Source organism: Euleptes europaea, chromosome 1 (genome assembly GCF_029931775.1).
Source record: "Euleptes europaea isolate rEulEur1 chromosome 1, rEulEur1.hap1, whole genome shotgun sequence".
Classification (NCBI taxonomy): domain Eukaryota; kingdom Metazoa; phylum Chordata; class Lepidosauria; order Squamata; family Sphaerodactylidae; genus Euleptes; species Euleptes europaea.
In genome coordinates this window covers 174564581-174590337 of record NC_079312.1, presented here as the reverse complement: position 1 = coordinate 174590337, position 25757 = coordinate 174564581, and the positions used below count along the sequence as shown (strand labels likewise).

The window sequence follows — 25757 nt, the reverse complement described above, 5'->3', positions numbered from 1 at the left end:
CCCTATGACAGATAACCCTCTGCCAAGACAAGCCCCCCCCCCTCAGCAAATAACCACAACTACGATCTCTTTTCACCCCATCTTCTATCTCTCCATAGTGACCTCTCATGAACACATGAAGCTGCCTCATACTGAATCAGACCCTCGGTCCATCAAAGTCAGTATTGTCTACTCAGACCGGCAGCGGCTCTCCAGGATCTCAGGCGGAGGTCTTTCCCATCCCCTACTTGCCTAGTCCCTTTAACTGGAGATGCCGGGGATTGAACCTGGGACCTTCTGCATGCCAAGCAGAGGCTCCACCACTGAGCCACGGCCCCTCCCCCCATCTCTGGCACAGACAATGCTTTTAGGAACATTCCATTGCATCACAGCAGTTCCCCCAATAGCAAAAAGGCAGCAGCCTGCAGAGGTTTGTTTTTTTCCAGGGTTTTGCCGTCTCAGTAAGTTCCTGTAACTTTTTAAAGAACGGACTGGAAGCTACCTGCTGCGTGCTTAATCATGGTTCTCCGACAACACCCTAAAATATTCATTTGCTAAGTAAGCTGTTACAAAGAGCGCAGCGTGGTAAGCTGCAGTACTGCAGTCCAAGCTCTGCTCACGACCTGAGTTCGATCCCGATGGAATTTGGGTTCAGTTAGTCGGCTCAAGGTTGGCTCAGCCTTCCATCCTTCCGAGGTCGGTAAAATGAGTACCCGGCTTGCTGGGGTAAAGTGTAGATGACTGGGGAAGGCAATGGCAAACCTCCCTGTAAACATAGTCTGCCTAGTAAATGTCGGGATGTGATGTCATCCCATGGGTCAGTAATGACGCGCTGCTTGCACAGGGGACTATCTTTACCTTAAGTAAGCTGTTAAGCTGCACACTCAGAAAGTCCATAAAGAATTTTATGTTTAGCCTGAAGAGGAGAAGACTGAGAGGGGATATGATACCCATCTTCAAGTACTTGAAGGGCTGTCATGTAGAGGATGGTGCCGAGTTGTTTTCTGTTGCCCCAGAAGGTTGGACCAGAACCAACGGGTTGAAATTAAATCAAAAGAGTTTCTGTCCAGATATTAGAAAGAATTTTCTAACAGTTAGAGCGGTTCCTCAGTGGAACAGGCCTTCCTCGGGAGGTGGTGAGCTGTCCTTCCCTGGAGGTTTTTAAGCAGAGGCTGGATGGCCATCTGTCAGCAATGCTGATTCTATGACCTTAGGCAGATCATGAAAGGGAGGGCACCTCAGCCATCTTCTGGGCATGGAGTAGGGGGTCACTGGGGGTGTCTGGGGGGAGAGGTAGTTGTGAATTTCCTGCATTGTGCAGGAGGTTGGACTAGATGACCCTGGTTGTCCCTTCCAACTCTATAATTCTATACCCCCTCTCCATCCCTGCCCGCCCAGTGAGTCAAAGCATGGTCAGATCATCTGCTCAGGGCTTGTATGAAGCAGCTTGCTGTGTTCATCCTGCCAATTGCTCCTTCTGCCGGGGGTGGGGGGTGAGGAAGTCCTTAGTTGCCGTCCGCCGGGATGGGGCTGCATCCATCTCAAGCAGTTGGTAACTGGGGCTTTCATTCCCAGTGGTGGCAGCAGGAAGCAGCAGGCAAGTGCCCCGCAAAGAAGATGCCCTGCTTTGTCCTGTCCTCTGCCTGCCGCCGCTGGGGATAAAAGCCCTATGCAGCAAAGTGCCTCAGATGGGAGCAGTGCAACCCTCTGTCGCCTTGGGCAGCCAGCTGTGGAAAGGCTCCGCGGCAGGAGGCAGTGCCCGAACTGCCAGCCTTTCCTTGCAGCATTTACCAGCATTCGATTAGCTAACATGCTACAGCCATGCATTAAAAAGGAAGTGCACTCACGGGGGGACAAGTCTTATGAAGCTGCCTTATACTGAATCAGACCCTCGGTCCATCAAAGTCAGTATTGTCTACTCAGACTGGCAGCCGCTCTCCAGGGTCTCAGGCAGAGGTCTTTCCCATCCCCTACTTGCCTAGTCCCTTTAACTGGAGATGCCGGGGATTGAACCTGGGACCTTTTGCATGCCAAGCAGATGCTCTTACCAGTGAGCCACAGCCCAGTCTTCTTTTTCAGGGATGTCTGTAAGCAGCAAAAGTCTCATGGCTATCTTCCTCCTGGGGATTGTAGTTTGGGGAGGAAGTATGGTTGCCAGCTCTGGGTTGGGAAATACCTGGAAAATGTGGGGGTGGAGCCACAGAAGGGCAGGGTTTGGGAATGGGAGGGGCTTCAGTGGGGTATAATGCCATAGAGTCCAACTTCCAAAGCTGCCATTTTCTCCACGTAAAATTTTCTCTGTCGCCTGGAGATGAGTTGTAATAGTGGGGAATCTCCAGCTGCCACCTGGAGGTTGGCAACCCTAGGAGGGAGCTGTTTATTTTCTCTTACAAGTCCCTTGTCTCCCTCCCGCAGCGTTGCAGGGCCCAGAGTTGCAGGGAAGCGGGGATGGCTGTGAAACCAGGGTTAAGTCTACAACGCACCTCTGCTCTAATTCTTCTCTCACTTCTGCCTCTGCGGTCTCCGCCATGATGCTGCTTCCTCCAGAAACATCTTTCCCTTCTCTGTTCAGAGAGCCTCTTCCTTCTCGAGCCAGATTTCTTTTTTAAAAACGAAACTCCTTCCCTGAATCACCTCGACCTCAGGGGCTAACTGTACACTGTGCGCAAATGCACATTGATCTGATGAGATGTGGCTAGCCTGGGTCATCCAGATCCAGTCAAGAGACCCATAGAGGTGGTTTGCCATTGCTGTCTTCTGCGTATTGACCCTGGCCTTCCTTGGTGGTCTCCCATCCAAGTGCTAACGAGAGCTGACCCCTCTCATCTTCCGACATTTACTGAGACTGGGCATGCCTGGGCCATCCAGGTCAGGGTAGTGCTATCCTGAAGCCCCAGAATTCACCCTTTCTACTTAATGCCAATACCTTTCTTCTCCTCCCCCCACCATACATCTACAGTATATCTTGCCTATAGTGGAGTAACTTGGCCTTGCTTGTGCTTAAGCACTCACAGTTTAATCCTGCCTTCACTCCCCCACTAAAATACTTTCCTTTTGTACCCCTGAACGGGGCCAGATTAACAGGGAGTTAGCTGAATGGTGAGGGCAGACAGTGCGGAAGCAAAATATCCTCCTATTTGAGTGAACGTCTGTTGTTTAAGAGCATCTGGCAACCGTCACTCTTGGGGTTTGTCTTCTCCACAGTTGGCAAATCACATGGCAAAACCTGTCTTAGCCTTCAGACCTCAAGGGTGAGATTCCCGTGTTTGAATGTTCCCCCAGGAAACCGATATACCTGCCCATAGAAAGCTATCAGGATAACGGAGAGTGTGACTAACATTTCTCCATGGACATGCTAACTTTTATGTGAGGGGACACTTTTTTAAATGCGGGGGGCTTTGAGCAATAGCACACACCCCTTCCATGTGCCGTTTACATCACTCAGGCACCTTTTCTCCATGCAATTTACTGTCTGTGTCATTACTGAAGATTGACTCTCTTTCCCCCGACCCTCATCAAATCACATCTGATTTGGGGTTTTCTGGTGGGGTTTTCAAGGCAAGAGATCTTCAAATGTGGTTGGCCATTGACTGCCTCCGTGTCACGACCCTGATATTCCTTGGTGGTCTCCCATCCAAATATTTACCAGGCTCAACCCTGCTTAGCTTTCAAGATCCGATGAGATCAGGCTAGCCTGGGCTATCAAGATCGGGATAGAAGAAGAAAGAGTTGGTTTTTATACCCCGCTTTTTCTCTACCTTTAAGGAGTCTCAAAGTGGCTTACAATTGACTTCCCTTCCCCTCCCCACAACAGACACCTTGTGAGGTAGGTGGGGTTGAGAGAGTTCAGAGAGAACTGTGACTGGCCCAAGGTCACCCAGCAGACTTCATGGGGAGGAACAGGGAAACAAACCCAGTTCTCCAGATTAGAGTCCGCCGCTCTTAACCACTACGCCACGCCGAAATGGTACTATCGGAAGCTTTTCCAAGTCCTTGCTAACCAACACTCTCTCCATCTCCCAGCAGATTTCCCCGCCAAAGCAGAGGAACCAGGGGACTCCCTGTTCTCCCCACTCACAGAGGTTTTGTGCATGGACCCCCAACTCTGCAGGGCCTTCAGCAAGACTCAGTGGAGAAACATCTCCCCAGCGGAGCAGCCAGGAGACAGAAGACCAGAACCCCTCCCCCAGCAACTGAGGATCTGTGCTTTTGACCAGGAAGAGCCGCTCTGCGTCCATGTAGCCTTTACTTCCTGTATCCAGACCCCAGAATTCCACCTGGCAGCCCTTTCCCCTTTCCTATCGTAGCTGCCTTCCCTCTTCCTTCTCCTTACTCAGGGCCTTCCTTCAGTTTCCTCCCACAATCCTAAACACGTGAAGATGCCTTCTACTGAATCAGACCCTTGGTCTATCAAGAGTCAGTCTTGCTTACCCCAGGTAGCCCCGGCTCTATAGGGAGTCGGGACACAGGCAGACATAGGGTTGCCAACCTGCCGGTAATAGCTAGAGATCTCCTGCGTTTACAACTGATCTCCAGCCGATAGAGGGAAGTTCACCTGGAGAAAATGGCCGCTTTGGCAATTGGACTCTACGGCATTGACGTCCGTCCCCAAACCGTGCTCGAGTTGCCAACCTCCAGGTACTTAAGGGAACAAACACCTATGCTGGAATAGTGAAGACTATGGGAACAACAGCATGAGGCTCAGATATTTACAATGTTAAATATACATTATGAAAAATAATGCAAGGAATGGAAATTATCGATCCAAATCTGTTAATAACCCAAAAAAATCCCAAGGGAAAATTGTAGAAATTAATTAAAGATAAAGGACACGTTACCCCACATGCCTAAATATATTTGGATTGACAATTTCCATTCCTTGCATTATTTTTCGTAATGTATGTTTAACATTGTAAATAGATGAGCCTCGTGCTGTTGTTCCCATAACCTCCAGGTACTAGCTGGAGATCTCCTGTAATTACAACTGATCTCCAGCTGATAGAGATCAGTTCCCCTGGATAAAACGGCCTCTTTGGCCATTGGACTCTAGGGCATTGAAGTCTCTCCCCTCCTCAAACCCTGCCCTCCTGAGGCTCCACCCCAAAAACCTCCCGCTGGTGGCAAAGAGGGACCTGGCAACCCTACTCATATTGCAGGTGACTCCACAGCCGCAGTGAGATGAGAAAACCCCAAACAGGCTCTCACTACTGAAAAAGCAGGAAAGCTCTTCACCCCACAAGAGCAGAGGGATTGCAGAGAGCAAGGCTGAAATGACTGAGGCACTTTCGGTTCTGATTTCTCTGCTGCCCATCTAGATGTTACTTCCCAGTAAGGTGCAGGAAAGGGGAAACTGCGGCTTGACCTAGTGTGCTTTAAACCTAATGAGTCACTGAGAGAGGAAGAGACGGAGGTGACCTTTTTGGTCTACAGGCAAAAAAAAAAAGTGTCCTTTCTCCGTGGGGCTTGCTCAGCCTCAAAACTGGAGGGGAATTTCATATTGTTTTACCTGTGTTTGAGTATCAATAAAGTAGCATTAAACTGTGTGTTTGAGCATTGAGCTGTGAGTTAGCTTCACGCCTGCCAGGGTCTCTTTTGGGCCTCAAAAGCACCCTCAGGTGGTCATACTTGGTAACTGCGTCTGAGTCCATTTCAGGTTTTTAAAAACTGATTGGAGCTGGTGGGATTTTCGACCGTCAACATGTCCGCGCATTTATCCTTGGCTCACCACCCCGTGAATCCATATCCAACTTTAATTTGTTGACATGCTCAAAAGATAGATCAGGGCTCGAGGGTACAGTTGCTAGCCTTATCCCCGCGGAAGCAGGAGGTAAAGAAGAGCAAGCAAGCAAGATGCGCACCATGTGCTTTTGCAAACTGTGCTCTTGCCCTGAAGAGACAGGAAAATGACACTGAGAACCCCTATGACAGATAACCCTCTGCCAAGACAAGCCCCCCCCCCCTCTCAGCAAATCACAACTACGATCTCTTTTCACCCCATCTTCTATCTCTCCATAGTGACCTCTCATGAACACATGAAGCTGCCTCATACTGAATCAGACCCTCGGTCCATCAAAGTCAGTATTGTCTACTAGGACCGGCAGTGGCTCTCCACGGTCTCAGGTGGAGGTCTTTCACATCACCTACTTGCCTGGTCCCTTTCACTGGAGATGCCGGGGATTGAAGCTGGGACCTTCTGCATGCCAAGTAGAGGCTCCCCCCATCTCTGGCACAGACAATGCTTTTAGGAACATTCCATTGCATCACAGAAGTTCCCTCAATAGCAAAAAGGCAGCAGCCTGCAGAGGTTTTTTCCCCCCAGGGTTTTGCCCTCGCAATAAGTTTCTGTAACTTTTTCCAGACCGAACTGGAAGCTACCTGCTGCGTGCTTATTCATGGTTCTCTGACAACACCCTAAAATATTCTTTTACTAAGTAAGCTGTTACAAAGAGCGCAGCGGGATAAGCTGCAGTACTGCAGTCAAAAGCTCTGCTCACGACCTGAATTTGATCCAGACGGAATTTGGGTTCAGGTAGCCGGCTCAAGGTTGGCTCAGCCTTCTATCCTTCTGAGGTCGGTAAAATGAGTACCCGGCTTGCTGGGGTAAAGTGTAGATGACTGGGGAAGGCAATGGCAAACCTCCCTGTAAACATAGTCTGCCTAGTAAATGTCGGGATGTGATGTCATCTCATGGGTCAGTAATGACGCGCTGCTTGCACAGGGGACTATCTTTACCTTAAGTAAGCTGTTATGCTTCACACTCAGAAAGTCCATAAAGAATTTTATGTTTAGCCTGAAGAGGAGAAGACTGAGAGGGGATATGATACCCATCTTCAAGTACTTGAAGGGCTGTCATATAGAGGATGGTGCCGAGTTGTTTTCTGTTGCCCCAGAAGGTCAGGCCAGAACCAACGGGTTGAAATTAAATCAAACACGTTTCCGTGTAGACATTAGGAAAAAATTTCTAACAGTTAGAGTAGTTCCTCAGTGGAACAGGCTTCCTTGGGAGGTGGTGAGCTCTCCTTCCCTGGAGGTTTTTAAACAGAGGCTAGATGGCCAACTGTCAGCAATGCTGATTCTATGAACTTAGGCAGTTCATGAGAGGGAGGGCATCTTGGGCATCTTCTGGGCATGGAGTAGGGATCACGGGGTGTGTGAGGGGGAGGTAGTTGTAAATTTCCTGCATTGTACAGGGAGTCGGACTAGATGACCCTGGCGGTCCCTTCCAACTCTATGATTCTATGAATTGCAGAGGGAGAATGAGAAGGACCCACCACCCCCCGTGCACGCGTGCAATTGCACCCCGATACCGCAATAGAACAACACTGCTAAGTTTTGGGACAAAATGACTAACTTCCTGTTCACCTCTCCCCAAACCCCAACGGTCCAGGGCCAGAGAACAATTGTCTGACACATGATATCTAGGGCTAGGAGAACCAGAAGCTGCCCAGAATGAGAAGGCAGTTTTTGTATTTTTATTTTTTGGTAATCATTTCTGCCCTGTGCTGTATGGCAGTATGTGGCAAGGCACATATTCCCCTGCACCGGCGCAAGGTGAATGATGACTTTGTCCCCCCCAATTTAGGGTTGCCAATGTCCAGGTGGCGCCTGGAGATCTCCCGCTATTACAACTGATCTCCAGCCGACAGAGATCAGTTCACCTGGAGAAAATGGCCGCTTTGGCCATTGGACTCTATGGTGTTGAAGTCCCGCCCCTCTCCAAACCCCACCCTCCTCAGGCTCCACCCCCAAAATCTCCAGGGATTTCCCAACCCAGCGCTGGCAACCCTACCCCCATTCAACAGAAAGACAAGGGAAGGGTCCCCAACAAACGTTTTACTTACAGAGCATACAAAACATACAATGTAAGAATGAAAGTAGACAAGCTCTTCAGAAACACCAAAATAGAAGGAGAACAGTATTGGGGGAGGGTCTGAAGAACTGGAAACTGGGGATACAAAACCCCTTGTCTTTCAAGAATACAACAAGTTGTTAGAGGCTCGACCTCTCCCACCAGAGAGACATACTGATTTGGCACATTATAAAAAAATTAATATACTGATTATTCTGACGGAGAGGGAGTGTCCCAGGATGGCCGTTTCAGTAAGAGGAAGGAAGTTACAGGAGATCTACAAAAGCCACAGGAAGCAAAAATAGTTGTGGCGCATCACCCTTCACCATTGCAGCATCCAGCGCTGAAATCCACGGCATCTGCTCCTGCAAAATCAGTCTGGAAAAAAGGGAGAAAGAACATAAGTTACATGAAACACATGAAGCTGCCCTTCTACTGAATCAGACCATTGGTCCATCAAAGTCAGTCTTGTCTACTCAGACCGGCAGCAGCTCTCCAGGGTCTCAGGCAGAGGACTTTCACATCACCTACTATCTGTTCCTATTAACTGAAGATGCTGAGGATTGAACCTGGAAACTTCTGCATGCCAAGCAGAGGCTCTACCACTGAGCCACAGCCCCTCCCCTAAAAGACAGTTAGAATTGAACACATGAAGCTGCCTTCTACTGAATCAGACCCTCAGTCCATCAAAGTCAGTTTTGTCTACTCAGACCGGCAGCGGCTCTCCAGGGTCTCAGGCAGGGGTCTTTCAATTCACCTACTTGCCTAGTCCCTTTTAAGTGGAAATGCTGGGGGTTGAACCTGGGACCTTCTGCATGCCAAGCAGATGCTCTACCACAGCCACAGCCCCTCCCCACTCAGTCTGGCAGCAGCTCTCCTGGGTCTCAGGCAGAGGTCTTTCGCATCACCTGCTTGCCTGGTCCCTTTAACTGGAGATGCCGGGGATTGAACCTGGGACCTTCTGCATATCGAGCAGATGCTCGACAAACTGGGTTAGCTCAGGAACGTGCTATAGGGCTGAATCTAAGGTTTCTATGGGCAGGACAGAGGCGATGGGTACTGTAACAACACCCTCCTCTGTTTCCTGTGTTCCCCCCCCTCCATGTGGCTTAACAGGGGGGCCACAAACAATTTTCCCGGGGGGGCGGGTGTTATTGTCAGGAGAGCATGAGCATAGTGGAGCCTGTTTTCCCATCATATCGGGGCCTGGCCAGGGCTGGAAGCAGTGACTCCCCGCACTGTGAAAATTGACAAACGAGTCACTCATCTGAAAGCATGCCCCAGAACCTCTGGCGAAGGGAAGTATGATGGTTTGAGTTTGCATGAGTCAGATTAAATTGCACAGAACAAAAACAGACTGAGACTTTCTGTTTAATAGAATCAAAAATCTTTACTAATAGGAAGGGTAAACTGGGATTGGCCATAGACGTGGCTTTATGCTTGCTAGACTAAATGCTTATCCAACTGCAGAGATGTCAGGTCGTTTTGCGAAAATTCCCTACTCAGATCGAGTTTGTGAATGTAAATCTGGAGATATTGGGACTCTTATTGTTTTGTCAGCTCCTCGGTTATGTTGGATCACCCCAATATTGTCTAAATACAAACTTCCCTTGGAGTCCTGGGTGATATCCCACATAATGGGAGATATTCGCCCTGATATCACTAGTTCTGTTGCAAGATTTTTGGCGGAGGGGATGTCGCTCAAACGTCAAAATAAAATAAGCATGTAAGCTGCAAGTTGAATGTTGAAACAAATTTTGTGATTTGAATGATTTCAGTTCAATGAGGCTGGTTCAGGGGGAATATATTGTTATGGTATTAGTGATGCTATGTTTAGTAATTGTTTTCTACTGTGTTTTACCCTTAAGTATATGTTGGGTATTGTACATTGATTATTTGGTGTTGTATTATGTATTATTGTTATGGTTAAGCTCAAGACCTTTGGTCAAAGGAGCTAGTAAATAAATGGAAATGGTAAACTGGGATACATAATATAAGAAATCCTTTCTTCATTGTCAGTTACCTACAAACTTGCTAGATTTCTCTAGCAGGAATCTATGGCTTAAAGATGGCCTTCTCTGCTCCTGAGAGAGCAGAGACGATCCATGCTGCTTCTGTGAAAAACCAAAAGGTGTGTGTGACTGCCTTGAGGCAGCTTCTCTTCCTGTCCTTAACAAAGAAGAGAAATTTACACTGGCTTCCTATACCCAACAGTTTTTAAGGTGCTACCGGACTCAGACCTCACAGATGAATGAATGCCCACAGGCTAGGGTTGCCAACCTCCAGGTGGTGGCTGGCAGCTATAAAGTCAACAGACATGGAGATTCTAGAAGGAGGTTAACGCCAAGCTTCCCTTCAAGCTAGGGTTGCCAACCTCCAGGTACTAGCTGGAGATCTCCTGCTGTTACAACTGATCTCCAGCCGATAGAGATCAGTTCCCCTGGAGGAAATGGCTGCTTTGGCAATTGGACTCTATGGCATTGAAGTCCCTCCCCTCCCCAAACCCCGCCCTCCTCAGGCTCCACCCCAACAACCTCCCGCCGGTGGCAAAGAGGGACCTGGCAACCCTATCCAGGACGCATGGCTGACCTGCCTGGGACGTTGCCATAGACCACTGGAGGCTCCAGACAAAGAATGCCCTGCCTGCCCACCCTCCCCAAGATGAACACATGGACAGACAAAGCTTTTATCCTCCCTGAGAAGTCCCACCACACCATTTTCACCTGACCTAGACAAGGCAGCACATTTTGACACGTGGCATTCTCCACCAGCTGAAACCTCTGATTTTCCAGGAGGTCGCACTTGGGTACCGGTTTCCCCCAGAAGCTGGTGTTGACCATCTTCCCGACACCTTCGGAGCCTTGAATGTCCATCCTGCAGCCCAGGGGGAAATGTCAAAACCACGGATCTGTAGGGTTGCCAACCTCCAGGCACTAGCTGGAGATCTCCTGCTATTACCACTGATCTCCAGCCGATAGAGATCAGTTCCCCTGGAGAAAATAGCCGATTTGGAAGGTGGACCCCGTTTTTATTATACCCCATTGAAGTCCCTCCCTTCCCCAAACCCCACCCTCCTCAGGCTCCGCCTCCAAAATCTCCAGGTATGGTCCTACTTAGAGCTGGCAACGCTGCTTGGAGTCCGGTCCCCTCCCCCCAGTACCCCCCCCCCCAATTTCAGACTTACGGGTAATTAGGGTAGGTTGGCTTGCATTCCCTTTTGCGATATCTCACTGGGTTCTTCCCACAAGGGGGCTCACACAGGCCCCAGGGACTCCAGTCTGACCACACACCCGACACTGAAAGAAGCCATACATGTCAGACCAATTATCCATATATTATTTCCTTGGTTACCTATAAAAGGAAAGCTTTTTTTAACAAAGTGCAACATTAGTTGGGGTTCTCCAACTGCTCCTAGGAGCGCCAGTGTGGTGTCGTGGTTAAGAGCAACGGGCTGTAATCAGGAGTACCAGGTTCAATTTCCCTCTCTGGAAGCCAGCGTGGTGTAGTGGTTCAGAGCGGTGGTTTGGAGCGGTGGACTCTGCTCTGGAGAACCGGATTTGATTCCCCCACTCCTCTAAATGAGCGACGGAGGCTAATCTGGTGGACTGGATTTGTTTCCCCTCTCCTCCATGTGAAGCCAGCTGGGTGACCTTGGGCTAGTCAAGTCACAGCAGACTTATGGCGACCCCGTAGGGCAGGGGTGGGAAACCTTTTTTCTGCTAAGGGCCATTTGGATATTTATAACATCATTCGCTGGCCGCACATTCTGGCCCTGCCCCTTTTAAAACCTCCATTGTTGCCGCTTCCACCCCCAGCCCTCTTGTAATACAGAGGAAAGATGTTTCTCCACAGCCCAGGTGGGAAAGGGTTAACATAGTTTCTTGGGCGGTCCTAGCAGCTCCATAGCTAATGACTCTTCTGCAAGGGGGAAAGAAGGTTCCTTTTCTTGGCAAAACAAACTCACATCTGCCTTGAATAGAGGCTATTCCTCACAGTGGGAGGGGGCGGATCGCCAGTCTTAGATCCTTGTGAGCTAGAAATCTGCCAGGACCCACAAAGGGCCAGACCCACAAAGGGCCAAATGATTTTGCGGGCCTTATACGGCCCCCGGGCCTGACGTTCCCCACCGATGCCGTAGGGTTTTCAAGGCAAGAGACCTTCACAGGTGGTTTGCCATTGCCTGCCTCCGTGTGGGCTGAGAGAGTTCTGAGAGAACTGTGACTGGCCCGAGGTCACCCAGCAGGCTTCACGCGGAGGAGTGGGGAATCGAACCCGGTTCTCCAGATTGAAGTCTGCCGCTCTTAAACACTATGCCATACCCTCAACATATCATTCCCTTCGTGAACAAAAAGACCGCTGGAAGGATTTCAAAAGAACTGGAAATTGTGTTATGAATATGTGGCAGAATAATGTATGCGCAAGAGCTCCTGAAGAGAAATGTAATTGTGGGTATTAAATAATGATAAGCAAATAAATATATCGATTAAAGAGAATTGATATTTTGCCGTACAGACTAACATACTAGCTACAAATGTTTAGAAGTTTATATTCTGTGTCTTACAGGTAAAAAGTTTATATTGACAGTATTAAAAATATTAAATATGCAGTGTTACTTATTTTTAATGATGCCAAGTGAGAGGATTAGTGTAAAGTATTAGTACCACATAATAATAAACATTCAATGTAATTCAAATAGTCTAGATGAAGGTGTCAGTATATACTTAGTTTTTGTTTTGTAATAGACTTATTTTCTACTAAAATTTAAGAATGAGTTTCTAGAATGAAGCAAGACGGTACAAAATGACTTAGACCCGCTCCAAAATGTAACTGATGAGGATCATGTTGCAAGTATTGTATGTTGTATGTCTTGTTTTATGTTGTTTGAAAAAGAAAAAAACACATAATTTTCTTAATTTTCCTAAATTCAGATCTAAGATTCCCTGATTCCCCCCAACCCCACCAACCATAAAAATGGTAAAGGTCCCCTGTGCAAGCACCGGGTAATTCCTGACCCATGGGGTGATGTCACATCCTGACATTTTCTAGGAAGACTTTGTTTTACGGGGTGGTTTGCCAGTGCCTTCCCCAGTCATCTACAGTTTACCCCCAGCAAGCTGGGTACTCATTTGACCGACCTTGGAAGGATGGAAGGCGGAGTCAACCTTGAGCCGGCTACCTGAAACTGACTTCCGTCGGGATCGAACTCAGGTCATGAGCAGAGCTGTTCGACTGCAGCTGACCACTCTGCACCACGGGGCTCTTAACCAACCACTCTTAACCAACAACCATACACACACAAAAAAGGCAGTGACTCCTAGCTTTTGAAGTTCTGCTTTCCAAACATGCTTCAGGGCTAAAACACTGTTTTCATGCCTTTTGACAAACACCCCCACGCACATACTCACAGAGGCAACGATCTACGTTGTAGCAGTTTCTCATCTCAGCATAGTGATCTGGGCAGCGCTTCCCATCGTGGGCCCGTCCAACGCACCGTCTGGTCCTTCTCTGAAATCCAGGGATTTCACGGCAGGCGATGTTCCCGGTGAAGGTGTGCCTGGTGCAGGGCGTCCATTCGGCCCACTCAGCCCAACGTCCATCCACTGTGCAGAGAGTTAAAAAAAAAACAGGATCAGATTCCATGGACCAGGACCAGATTAGAGTCCACAGCCAGCGTGGAGTAGTGGTTAAGAGCAGTGGTTTACAGCGGTGGGCTCTGATCTGGAGAAACCGGGTTTGATCCCCCGCTCCTCCACATGAGCAGCAGAGGCTACTCTGGTGAACGGGATTTGTTTCCCCACTCCTCCACACGAAGCCAGCTGGGTGACCTTGGGCTAGTCACAGCTCTCTCAGCCCCACCCACCACACAGGGTGTCTGTTGTGGGGAAGGGAAGGTGATTGTAAGCCGGTTTGATTCTCCCTTAAGTGGTAGAGAAAGTCGGCATATAAAAACCAACTCTTCTTCTTCTTCTTAACCACTATACCACGCTGGGTTGTGGTGGCGGCGAGAGGAGCTGACAAGAAGAGCAAGACCGGCCAGTCTCTGGACCCACGGCTCTTGGCACCCACTCATGGTGAGCTCCCCTCTCCTGGCTTATTCCTTTTTACCTGGACATGGCACCTGGGTGTTGCAGGCCAGACCGCGCACCTGTGCCCCGTGGCAGCTTTCCCCTCCATACTTCGGTGCAGGGCTGTCACATAGACGCTTCTCCAGTTGCCGGCCAACCCCACAGGTCGCCGAGCAGTCGCCGGAAGGCCTCCAGTTGCCCCAGTTGCCATCCTCTGAGGGGCAATGCAGACAGAGAAGGAATTACACGGATAAGGACATAAGAACATTAAAAAGGACATGCTGGATCAGACCAAGGCCCATCAAGTCCAGCAGTCTGTTCACACAGCGGCCAACCAGGTTCCTCTAGGAAGCCCCAAGCAAGACGACTGCAGCAGCACCATCCTGCCTGTGTTCCACAGCACCTCATATAGTAGGCATGCTCCTCTCACCCTGGAGAGAAGAGGAATGCATCATGACTAGCATCCATTTAGACTAGTAGCCATGGATAGCCCTCTCCTCCATGAACATGTCCACTCCCCTCTTAAAGCCTTCCAAGCTGGCCGCCAACACAACTTCCTGGGGCAGGGAGTTCCACACATTAACTATGCGTTGTGTGAATACTTCCTTTTACCTGTTCTGAATCTCTCACCCTCCCGCTTCAGCAGATGACCCCTCGTTCTGGCATCATGAGAGAGGGAGAAAAGCTCCTCCCTGTCCCCTCTCTCCATACCATGCATAATTGTATAGACCTCTATCATGTCTCCCCTTAACCGCCTTCTTTCCAAGCTAAACAGCCCTAAGGTTTTAACCACTCCTCATAGGGCAGTTGCTCTAGTCCCCTGATCATTTTGGTTGCTCTTTTCTGCACCTTCTCAAGCTCTATAATACTTCTTTTTAGGTGTGGTGACCAGAACTGTACACGGTATTCCAAGTGTGGTCTCACCATACATTTGTACAAGGGCAGTATCATATCAGCAAATCAGCGGATAAAGCTACAAAGGCCCCTAATAAAGTCTGGCGCAGGCAAGGGCATTGCAAAATCACATTTAGACTTTCCGCCTCTCTAAAAATGTGCCATTCCCTATATGGCAGGGAACTAACTTGCTGGGAGAATACCAGATAAAATCACTCTGAATCTATATGGCACATGGTAATATGTTGCTTCTGGACCGTTTGTTCTGAAAGTCACCATCTTACTGGTTATGAGAATGGAACGAAAACTGGGACCATCCATGAATCTAATTCTTACCCCGTCCACCAGTGTGCAGATCAAAAAACCCACACAGTTGGGTAAACACAGATAAGGGGGAAAGTTTCTACAAACCTGGGGAGCCCCTAGATTTGCAGAAAAATCCAGAAATGTTTTTTTGAATGGGGGGCTTAAAATCTGCCGCAAGACAGAAAATGCCACCGGAGAGATTGAAAAATCTCACGAGATCACGGTTGGCATTGTGTGGTTGCCCAGCAACCCCAGCAGAAAGCGAGGCTTTTGGCTTGGACATGCACTGAAAGGGGCAACCGGGAGCAGAGAAGGAAGTTAAAGCAGTCCGTGGGGCAGGTGCAATATCCCCCCCCCCCGCATTTCTCACTGGTCCTCCCGTGTCATCACGTAGAACTTGATGGGGAGGGGTGGATTATGGGGCATCTTTCCTCTTACGTGGACAAAAGGGCAGTCCGTCACACGTTTGTGACTCTTGGCCATTTCCCGGGCAGGGGTTGCCACGAGGGTTGCTGGAAGGCGCAGGGTTGTTGCACTGACGGTGCCGCTGCTGTCCAGGCTTCACGGCTGAACCTTCGGGGGTGCAAGTGGCAGAGCAGGCCTCCCAGGGCCCCCAACTCCCCCAGCTCCCGTGGGCTGCAAAAGAAGTAGGCAGAGAAGGATTAGGGAACAGGAAGAAGGTATAAGAACAGAGCAGAAATAACAGGCATGCCTTCTGTTGAGCATACTTCTTTCCACTCATGCTGGATCAGTAGGGTTACAAGAAATCGCATAGCACTGCCACAACGCTATAACAAAAGATGTTCTGCATGTGTATTCAGAATGATACATAGACCAACGATGACAAAAAAAACCCGTGTACATACATGAATACAAATACATGAATAGGGTTGCCAACCTCCAGGTACTAGCTGGAGATCTCCTGCTATTTCAACTAATCTCCAGCCGATAGAGATCCGTTCCCCTGGAGAAAATGGCTGCTTTGGCAATTGGACTCTATGGCACTGAAGTCCCTCCCCTCCCCAAACCCCGCCCTCCTTGGGCTCCGCCCCAAAAACCTCCCGCCGGTGGTGAAGAGGGACCTGGCAACCCTATACATGAAACATATAATTGCTTAATTATTGGCTAAAGGCCTAATGACAGCTCTTCAATAGTTCATAAACCAAACACAAAATATCCACCGATGGCTCAACACCTATATATGTAACCAAATCAGTCCAAGATCCTTGACAGAACAGTCCAAGAACATGCACAAGACGGAAATTATCCTCCAGAGGCTCTCAAGCCGTTTCGTACTGTTTACTTCTTTGGTTGTTTTTAGTTCTTCACTGTTTCTTGGGTTCCATATTGCATGTATTCCTATGCAAAAATTCTTACAATATAGCACACAGCTTACAAAGCTTTCCATTCCTGTCTGGAACAGGGTTTGGGGAGGGGGGACTTCAATGGGGTATAATACCACAGAGTCCACCTTCCAAAGAGGCCACTTTCTCCAGGTGAACTGATCTCCGTCACCTGAAGAGCAGTTGTAATAGCAGGAGATCTCCAGCCACCACCTGGAAGTTGGCAACCCTACAGGTCGGCTTCCTCTTTCCATCTCTTCCCCCCAACCATGCCTTTCGTCCTCTACCCATTTCCCCATCAAGTCATTCGTACAGTACGCTTGGGTGTGTGTGGGGGAGGGAGTTGTGAGTTTCCTGCGTTGTGCAGGGGGTTGGACTGGATGGCCCTGGTGGTCCCTTCCAACACTATGATTCTGTGATTCTGTGACTTTGGGATGGTCTGAAGAGACAGAGGGGTTCTTCCCTAGAGGTGACTTCATCCTGGATTAGGGTTGCCAGGTCTAGGTTGGAAAATACCTGGAGATTTTGTGGGTGGAGCCTGAAGAGGGCAGAGTTTGGAGAAAGGAGGGACTTCAATGGAATACAATGGCATAGAGTCCACCTTCCAAAGCGGCCATTTCCTCCAGGTGAACTGATCTCTGTCACCTGGAGATCAGTTGTAATCCCAGGAGATCTCCAGCTACCCCCTGTATGTGAGCAACCCTATCCTGGATAACGGAGGGGCCGTGGCTCAGTGGTAGAGCACCTGCTTGGCATGCAGAAGGTCCCAGGTTCAATCCAGCATCTCCAATTAAAGGGACTAGGCAAGTAGGTGATGGGAAAGACCCTGGAGAGCCACTGCCGGTCTGAGTAGACAATACTGACTTTGATGGACCGAGAGTCTGATTCAGTAGAAGGTAGCTGCATGTGTTCAATGCTCAGTATCAGTGGAAAAAAGTCAAACAAGCCAAACCAGGATTGGCAGGAGCGCATATAACTGAACTGAAACCAGCTGAGGTCGAAAGATGGGCAAAGCTTCTTGAATGTGAAGAATGTGGCAATAGCAACACAAAAGAAACTTCTGAGGCTTGCAAAAGCCATTGCTGGAGGATCTAGACAAACAAGCTGATCCCCTTTGAGCACCGGATTTAGGGGGGCAGAACTCACTGCTTCCATACATGTTGACCATTTATGCACGGGTGTCCCCTCGTGGTCACTCTGCCGGCTGGAGATCAGCTGTAACAGCAGGAGATCTCCAGCTAGTACCTGGAAGTTGGTAACCCTATGTGTGGAGCAATGGCCACGTATGCATGGCTGTTTCCTCGCAGTCACCTACATACTATTTCAGGGCTATGCTTCGATTATGCTTCCATTTTCCGACCGTCAGAGATAGCCTCACTCTCTCCGTGCGTTCTGCCCACGTTTTCTGGATTCGTGTTTTGCCAGCATCCAGAAAACACGGGGAAACACACAGGGAGAGCGAGGCAACCCCTGACGGTTGCAAAAGGCAAGCATAATCAAAGCAAAAACCCCAAGTAGTCAGTGGGGTGACCGCGAGGAAACAGCCATGCATAAATGGCCATTGCTCCACTCATAGGGTTGCCAATCTTCAGGTACGAGCTGGAGATCTCCCGCTATTACAACTGATCTCCAGCCAATAGAGTTCAGTTCCCCCTGAAGAAAATGGCCGCTTTGGCAAATGGACTCTATGGCATTGAAGTCCCTCCCCTCCCCAAAACCCGCCCTCCTCAGGCTCTGCCCCCAAAATCTCCAGATATTTCCCAACCTGGAAGTGGCAACCCTATCCACGCAGGAAAACCCAGCTGGAAATAATTGCTATAGTGAATTTCCAGCACAATATCCAATGATGTGTGAAAGCTAGGGTTGCCAGCTCCGGGTTGGGAAATACCTGAAGATTTTGGGGGTGGGGTCTGAGGAGGGCGGGGTTTGGAGAGGGGAGGGACTTCAATGCCATAGAGTCCTATAGAGATCAGTTCCCCTGGAGAAAATGGCCCCTTTGGAAGGTGGACTCCATGGCATCGTACCCCACTGAAGTCCCTCCCTTCCCCAAACCCTGCTGTCCTCAGGTTCCACCCCCAAAATCTCCAGGTATTTCCTAACCTAGGGCTAGCAACCCTACTCTTCACAGATGAGATAAAATTCGAGATAAAACAGGTCCCTGAAAACACTGGCAAAACGCAGGGAAATGCAGGGGGAGAGCCAGGCGACCTCTGATGGTCGGAAACAGCATGCATAACCAAAACAAAGAACCAAAGTCATCAGAGGGGTGACGGCAAGGGAAATAGCCACGCATAAAAGGCCCAGATAATCCATGCCTAAAGAGCCCCGTGGCGCAGAGTGGTAAGCAGCAGTCCTGCAGTCAAAAGCTCTGCCTATGACCTGAGTTCCATCCCGACGGGAGTCAGTTCCAGGTAGCCGGCTCAAGGTCGACTCAGCCTTCCATCCTTCCAAGGTCGGTAAAATGAGTACCCAGCTTGGTGGGGGGTAAAGTGTAGATGACTGGGGAAGGCGCTGGCAAACCACCCCGTAAACAAAGTCTGCCTAGTAAACATCGGGATGTGATGTCACCCCATGGGTGACCCGGTGCTTGCACAGGGGACTACCTTTACCTTTTAATCCATGCCTAATCCTCCCTTACCTCTCCCCTCTCCTCAACCTTCTATGCAATTGTTTCCCCCGTTCTGCCATTCCATCCCTGTTCCCATCCTGGAGCCCTTCAGTCTCCCGTCATTTCTCCCGTCGCCAAAACTTACTTGGGCAGATCTGCCTGGTGTCACAAGAACGCGTCTCGATGTTGTCTCCTGGGCACGTGCCTCCACATTCAGGTGCGGGATTGGTGCAGGTCCTCTGCCTGGTCTGGATCCCTTTGAGACAGGTCACCGAGCAAGGGCTCCAGGCCCCCCATTCGGACCAGCCCCCCATCACTGCACGGAAACAAGAATTTATGTCAAGGGACAGGCCTGCGATAGGGTTGCCAACCTCCAGGTAGTAGAGAAAATTCTAAGCTATAACAACCATGTGCTGAACAGAACTCTAGTTAAAGATAACAGCAGCACCCAAGCTCAATATCTGACATTCATTTACTGTTAATAGCATTCAAAAATCAAGAAAAATAAACCTCAGTACAAAAAATACAAATCAACCACGTCTTCAATGTTCAGACAACCAAGGTAAGTAGAAAATAATCACTCCTATTTCTTTATAGGAGACTGACGCCGGGTTACTTCACCCTCAAGGCACAGTTCCATGAAGAATTCCGTGCTCAAATGCAATAGTCCAGTTTCAATTAAAACAAAACCAGTTGTATGCAATACGCATGAAATAATAGAAGAACAACAACTGATGAAGCAAGTTTATTGCAAAATGTGCACTGATCCGGAAGTGTTGTTTTGTACTAGGATTGCCAACTTCCAGGTTGTGGCTGGTTATCTCCCTCTATTATATCTGATCTCCAGGCGACTGAGATCAGCTCACCTGGAGAAAATGGCCACTTTGGAAGGTGGACTCTATGGCATGATACCCCATTGGTCCCTCCCCTCCCCAAACCCTGCCCTCCTCTACCCCCCAAATTTCCAGGTATTTCCCAACTCGGAACTGGTAACCCTACCTGATAGCTAGGGTTGTCAGGTCCCTCGTCGCCACTGGTGGGAGGTTTGGGGGGCCGAGCCTGAGGATGGCGGGGTTCGGGGAGGGGAGGGACATCAATTCCATAGAGTCCAATTGCCAAAGCGGCCGTTTTCTCCAAGTGAGCTGATCTCTATCGCTGGAGATCAGTTGTAATAGCAGGAGATCTCCAGCTACCACCTGGACGTTGGCATCCCCTGGTTGGCCACTATGTGAACAGACCCCTGGACTTGATGGACCTCAGTCTGACCCAGTTAGGCTTTTCTTATGTTCTTATCTATCTGCTAGCCATCACGATGCCCAGAAGTCTTCATTTCTCATCAGTAAGCAATGCAGGTAAGATGATCAAATGCATATATTTACATTACAAAACATGGCCGTGCTTCGTCAAGAGACAGCACCCATATTAGAGTGTTTTTACTAAAGATGAAGCTAAAAGCGTCAGAGACAGAGAGGCTGAGCTATTTCCAGAGATTAAAGCAAAAGATTCAACCAATATGTTTAAATCAAAGTAATGCAGCGAAGGGGGAAAATCAGCCACAATCAACAGGACTCAAGAGAGCATAGTTTTATAGCCCAAAGAGCTGTAGAGAACAACACAGGTCCCAGACACTGAAAATGTATGCCAAAGATAACTGGAGTGGCCAACTCTGGGTTGGGAAATTCCTGGCAATTTAGGGATGCAGATAGGGTTGCCAGCTTCCCCGGCGGGGAGATCTCCCACTATTACTACTGATCTCCAGGCGACAGAGATCAGTTCACCTGGAGAAAATGGCTACTTTGGAAGGTGGACTCTATGGCATGATACCCCATTGAAGTCCCTCCCCTCCCCAAACCACACCCACAGAATCTCCAGGTATTTCCCAACCTGGAGCCGGCAACCCTACACTAAGGAGGTGGCCAAGCTCACACAGGGTACAGAACGGACTCCGACGTCACATAGGGTTGCCAGTCCCTCTTCACCACCAGCGAGAGGCTTTTGGGGCGGAGACTGAGGAGGGTGGCGTTTGGGGAGGGAAAGGACTTCAATGCCATAGAGTCCAATGGCCAAAGCGGCCATTTTCTCCAGGGGAACTGATCTCTGCCGGCTGGAAATCAGTTGTAATAGCAGGAGATCTCCAGCCACCACCTGGAGTAGGATTGCCAGGTCCCTCGTCACCGCCAGTGGGAGGTTTTTAGGGCAGTCTGGTGGGATCTGGGGAGGGGAGGAACATCAGTGCCATAGAGTCCACCTTCCAAAGTGGCCATGTTTCTCCAGGTGAACTAATCTCTATTGGCTGGAGATCAGTTGTAATAGCAGGAGATCTCCAGCCACCACCTGGAGTAGGGTTGCCAGGTCCCTCTTCACCGCCAGTGGGAGGTTTTTAGGGCAGTCTGGTGGGATTTGGGGAGGGGAGGGACATCAGTGCCATAGAGTCCACCTTCCAAAGTGGCCATGTTTCTCCAGGTGAACTAATCTCTATTGGCTGGAGATCAGTTGTAATAGCAGGAGATATCCAGCTATTACCTGGAGGTTGGTAACCCTACCTGGAGTAGGGTTGCCAGGTCCCTCTTTGCTACCAGCAGGAGGTTTTGGGGGTGGAACCTGAGGGGGGGTTGGAGGGGAGGGACTTCAATGCCATAGAGCCCAATGTTCTCCAGGGGAACTGATCTCTATCGGCTGGAGATCAGTCGTAATAGCAAGAGATCTCCAGCTAGTACGAGGAGGTTGGCAACCCTAATGTCACATCTGGCTTCCTCCTGAGCGCAGAAGCATGGCCCACAACAGCAGAGCCAAGGGACTTACCAGGACAGCACTCCCCCAAGCCGCAGGGTTTCAGCTCCCACCGGCGGGGGCCCTGCTCGCAGGCGCCCTGGCCGTAGCATGTCTGGCTGCGCTGCTGGGTCCCTTCCTCACAGGAAACGGAGCAGGGAGTCCACGGCGACCATTCACTCCACGCAGCTGGGCTATGGCAAAAGGCAGGAAAGGGAAGACGGTCAAAAAGACACCAGAATGGGACACGCGTCTCCTGCGTCACCAGCTCCAGCTTGGGATATTGCTGTAGGTGCGCGGGAGACTCACAGCTCAGCGATAAGTAGCAAGGGCCTCACTCACCGGCAGGACTCACAAGGCGCATCCTTATGCAATCGGAAGCCGGAGTTAAGATTGAGGCAGCAGTCCTCCTGGCTTAAATCATCTCCTAGCAGCTCGACGCAGGATCCGGAGGTCTCGTCAAATCTCTCGTAGCAAAACACAGCCTCTGCCCGTGAAAGAAAGAAGCAGTTGAAACACAGCTACAAGCAGGGAGGGAGGAATCCCCCACACCTGGACACACATGTGTGCACCCAGAAAGCCGGCATGTTGTAGGGGTTAGGAGCTCTGGACTCTAATCTGGAGGACCTGGTTTGATTCCCCGTTCCTCCACATGATCAGCAGACTCTAAACAGGAGAACTAGGTTCAATTCTCTGCTCCTCCACATGAAGCCAGCTGGGTGACCTTGGGCTAGTCACAGTTCTCTCTGAACTCTCTCAGCCCCACCTATCTCGCAAGGAGTCTGTTGTGGGGAGAGGAAGGGAAGGAGGTTGTAAGCCAGTTTGATTCTCCTTAAAAGGTAGAGAAAATTGGCATATAAAAACCAACTTTTCTTCTTCTTGAACACATGAAGCTGCCTGATACTGAATCAGACCCCTTGGTCCATCAAAGTCAGTATTGTCTACTCAGACTGGCAGCGGCTCTCCAGGGTCTCAGGCTGAGGTCTTTCACATCACCTTCTTGCCTAGTCCCTTTTGCTGGAGATGCCGGGGGTTGAACCTGAGACCTTCTGCACGCCAAGCAGATGCTCTACCACTGAGCCACAGCCCCTCTTCGCACACATATACACACACAAGTTGGTATTTATTTATTTGGAACATTTCTGCACCACTTTCCCCCAGAGACCTGCTTGAGGAGGCTTGCAACTAAAGCAACAAAACAAAACACATCCCGGTGCTGTACTCAGAATTCCTAATGTGGATTCGGTCATGGAAAGTGCCCTGGAGTCGCAGGCAACTTATGGTGACCCCGTAGGGTTTTCAAGGCAAGCGGTGAACAGAGGTGGTTGGCCATTGCCTGCCTCTGCGTAGCAGCCCTGGACTGGTGGCCTCCCATCCAAGTACTAACCGGGGCCAACCCTGTTTAGCATCCAAGATCTGACGAGAGCGGACTAGCCAGGCCACCCCAGTCAGACCTATGTGGATTAGGCTTCCTATATTACCCATTAAAGGTAAAGGTCCCTGTGCAAGCACCGGGTCATTCCTGACCCATGGGGTGACGACACATCCAGATGTTTCCTAGGCAGACTTTGTTTACGGGGTGGTTTGCCAGTGCCTTCCCCCGTCATCTTCCCTTTACCCCCAGCAAGCTGGGTACTCATTGTACTGACCTCAGAAGGATGGAAGGCTGAGTCAACCTTGAGCCGGTTGCCTGAAACCGACTTCCGTCGGGATCGAACTCAGGTCGTGAACAGAGCTTTTGACTGCAGTACTGCAGCAGTACCACTCTGCGCCATTAGCCAGTCCTAAAAGTGCAGAGGGAAACATCTGTTGTGCAGCTCTTATGAGTTTCCTGCTTCCATCATATGCCTCTGTTAAGCTTCTGGATTGCACACGCATAAGGTTGCTTGCCAGTAACAGCAGGGTTGCCAGCTCCGGGTTGGGAAATAACCTGGAGATTGTTGGAGTGGAGCCTGAAGAGGGACTGTGCATCATCAGGGATTTGAAAGGCATTGAATGGATCTCCAGGTTGTGGTTTGGCAACACTAGCTCTTTAAGGTCTTTTATGCATGGCCGTTTCCTTTGCCGTCACCCCTCCAATGACTTGGGGTCTTTGTGTTGCTTATGCGTACTGTTTCTGAACGTCAGGGGTCGCCTCGCTCTCCCCCTGCTTTTGCCTGCGTTTCGCCCGTGTTTTCAGAGATCTGTTTTATCTCAAATTTAGAAACACAGGCCAAACATGGGTGGGGGGAGAGCGAGGAGACCTCTGACGGTCAGAAACGGCACGCACAATCAACTCAAAGACCCGAAGTCCTCGGAGGGGTGAGGGCGAGGGAAACAGCCATGCATAAAAGACCTAGCAAAGGCCAGATGTGCTGAAATGGGAGGGGCTTTCCCCCACCCTTTGCCTGGGGTGTTTTCCACATGGGGACAGGCTCGTATGGTTTCCCCATTGCCTCTGTGGATGCCAATACAGCTCGGTGCCAGTGGGGTTTCCCTAGCATAGGTTCCCCCCCTTTTTTTTTTTTGCTGCCCCAGTCTCCCGTAGCTGCCACCCACCCCATGCCACAGGGAAGAAGAAGAAGAGTTGGCTTTTATATGCCAACTTTCTCTACCACTTAAGGGAGAATCAAATGGGCTTACAATTGCCTTCCCTTCCCCTCCCCACAGCAGACACCCTGTGGGGTAGGTGGGGCTGAGAGACTGTGACTAGCTCAAGGTCGCCCAGCCGGCTTCATGTGTAGGAGTGGGGAAACAAATCCAGTTCACCAGATTAGCCTCCGCCGCTCACGTGGAGGAGTGGGAAATGCAACCCGCTTCTCCAGATCAGACGCCACCGCTCCAAACCACCGCTCTTAACCACTACACCACGCTGGCTCTCTTGGCTTGGGTTGTTTGTTTTTTTAATTGGCACTTGAGATATCCTTATAACAATCTCTCTCTCATTCTTCTAAGCCGGCTTGCCCCTTTCCTTGTTGGCGCTAAGAAAGAAAGAAAAACCACCATCTAAGATTTGATCCCAGATAATGCCAACCTGGTGTTTGTAGCAAAAGGGGTAGGCATTACAGGGAGAGAGTTAGCTAGGCAGGAGCAGCTATAGCCCCAAAAAGATTGCATCTCACTCAACAAGGGGCCTCTTTACCTGGTGTTTGGTAGCAATGACAGATTGGGGATTCTGTAGGTATGCCATTCAACCCCCCCCCTCTTCCTAGAAGACTCTCTAGCTCAGTTGAGACCTAATGCAACATCGTGCTTTATTTAACTACAGTTCCTTGGTGGTGACCCTCAGGCAATCATGCCAGTCCTGGGGCGCCCTAATAAATTTTGTCCCTGGTTGGTGTGATACACATCCGGAAACGTTGACAATTTTACAACAGATGCTTGTGTGAGCAAATACCACTACTACTAATAATACTACTACCACTGATAATAAATAAATAATTTCCCCCCTAGCGTTTAGATCAGAGGTGTGTTCCTAAGCTGTTCGCCAGGATGCTCTTAACAAGGACCCAGGAGCCAAATTCCTCTAGATAGCCTGCTCTCTCCCTCCCCTTACCTGCAGGGGTCTCCAGACAGCCCAGCCCCCAGACTACCGCCAGCAGGAGATGAACCCGAGTCATCCCGGAGAGCTCCATGGCTGCAAACTGAGCGAGGATCTGGCATGGCAAAGAGTGAGGACGTTTTGAGCAGCCAGACAGGGAAGTCCCAGGCCAGCCCCTCCTATAAGCCTCCGGCTGACTCAACCCCCTGGGGCTGGCCTGGGAAATCCCTCCCTCCTGGGGACTTGGCCTGAGACCCTGCAAGATGAGGAAGGCGCTGTAGACTGGATTGTGCATCATCTGGAGGGTGGCCTGTAGCACCTGAGTGGAGGAAGCAGCTGTGCAACACCTCCCTCAGATGATTAGGGTTGCCAACACAAAAAATACTGTTCGCACTTTGTTTGGCCCCTTTAGCTGTGAAGACGT

General features: G+C 49.9%; 1 protein-coding gene across 1 annotated transcript; it reads right to left on the bottom strand.

Moving 5' to 3' along the window:
- Positions 1-8143: 8143 nt before the first annotated feature.
- CFP (complement factor properdin) lies at positions 8144-25427 on the bottom strand. The gene is made up of 10 exons (XM_056849934.1): positions 25349-25427; positions 22156-22300; positions 21847-22007; positions 19190-19360; positions 15532-15729; positions 13934-14107; positions 13234-13428; positions 11013-11124; positions 10552-10702; positions 8144-8206 (listed from the first exon to the last, which is right to left on the bottom strand). The coding sequence occupies exons 1-10, from the start codon at positions 25425-25427 to the stop codon at positions 8144-8146; spliced, it is 1449 nt and encodes a 482-aa protein (XP_056705912.1).
- Positions 25428-25757: the final 330 nt, after the last annotated feature.

Coding starts and splice junctions, on each gene's coding strand:
- CFP (XM_056849934.1), bottom strand. CDS start 25,427: ATGGAGCTCTCCGGGATGACTCGGGTTCATCTCCTGCTGGCGGTAGTC. Junction 22,008..22,155: donor GCGCCTTGTGAGTCCTGCCG/GTGAGTGAGGCC, acceptor CTTTTGCCATAG/CCCAGCTGCGTGGAGTGAAT. Junction 15,730..19,189: donor CACCAGGCAGATCTGCCCAA/GTAAGTTTTGGC, acceptor CTTCTTTTGCAG/CCCACGGGAGCTGGGGGAGT.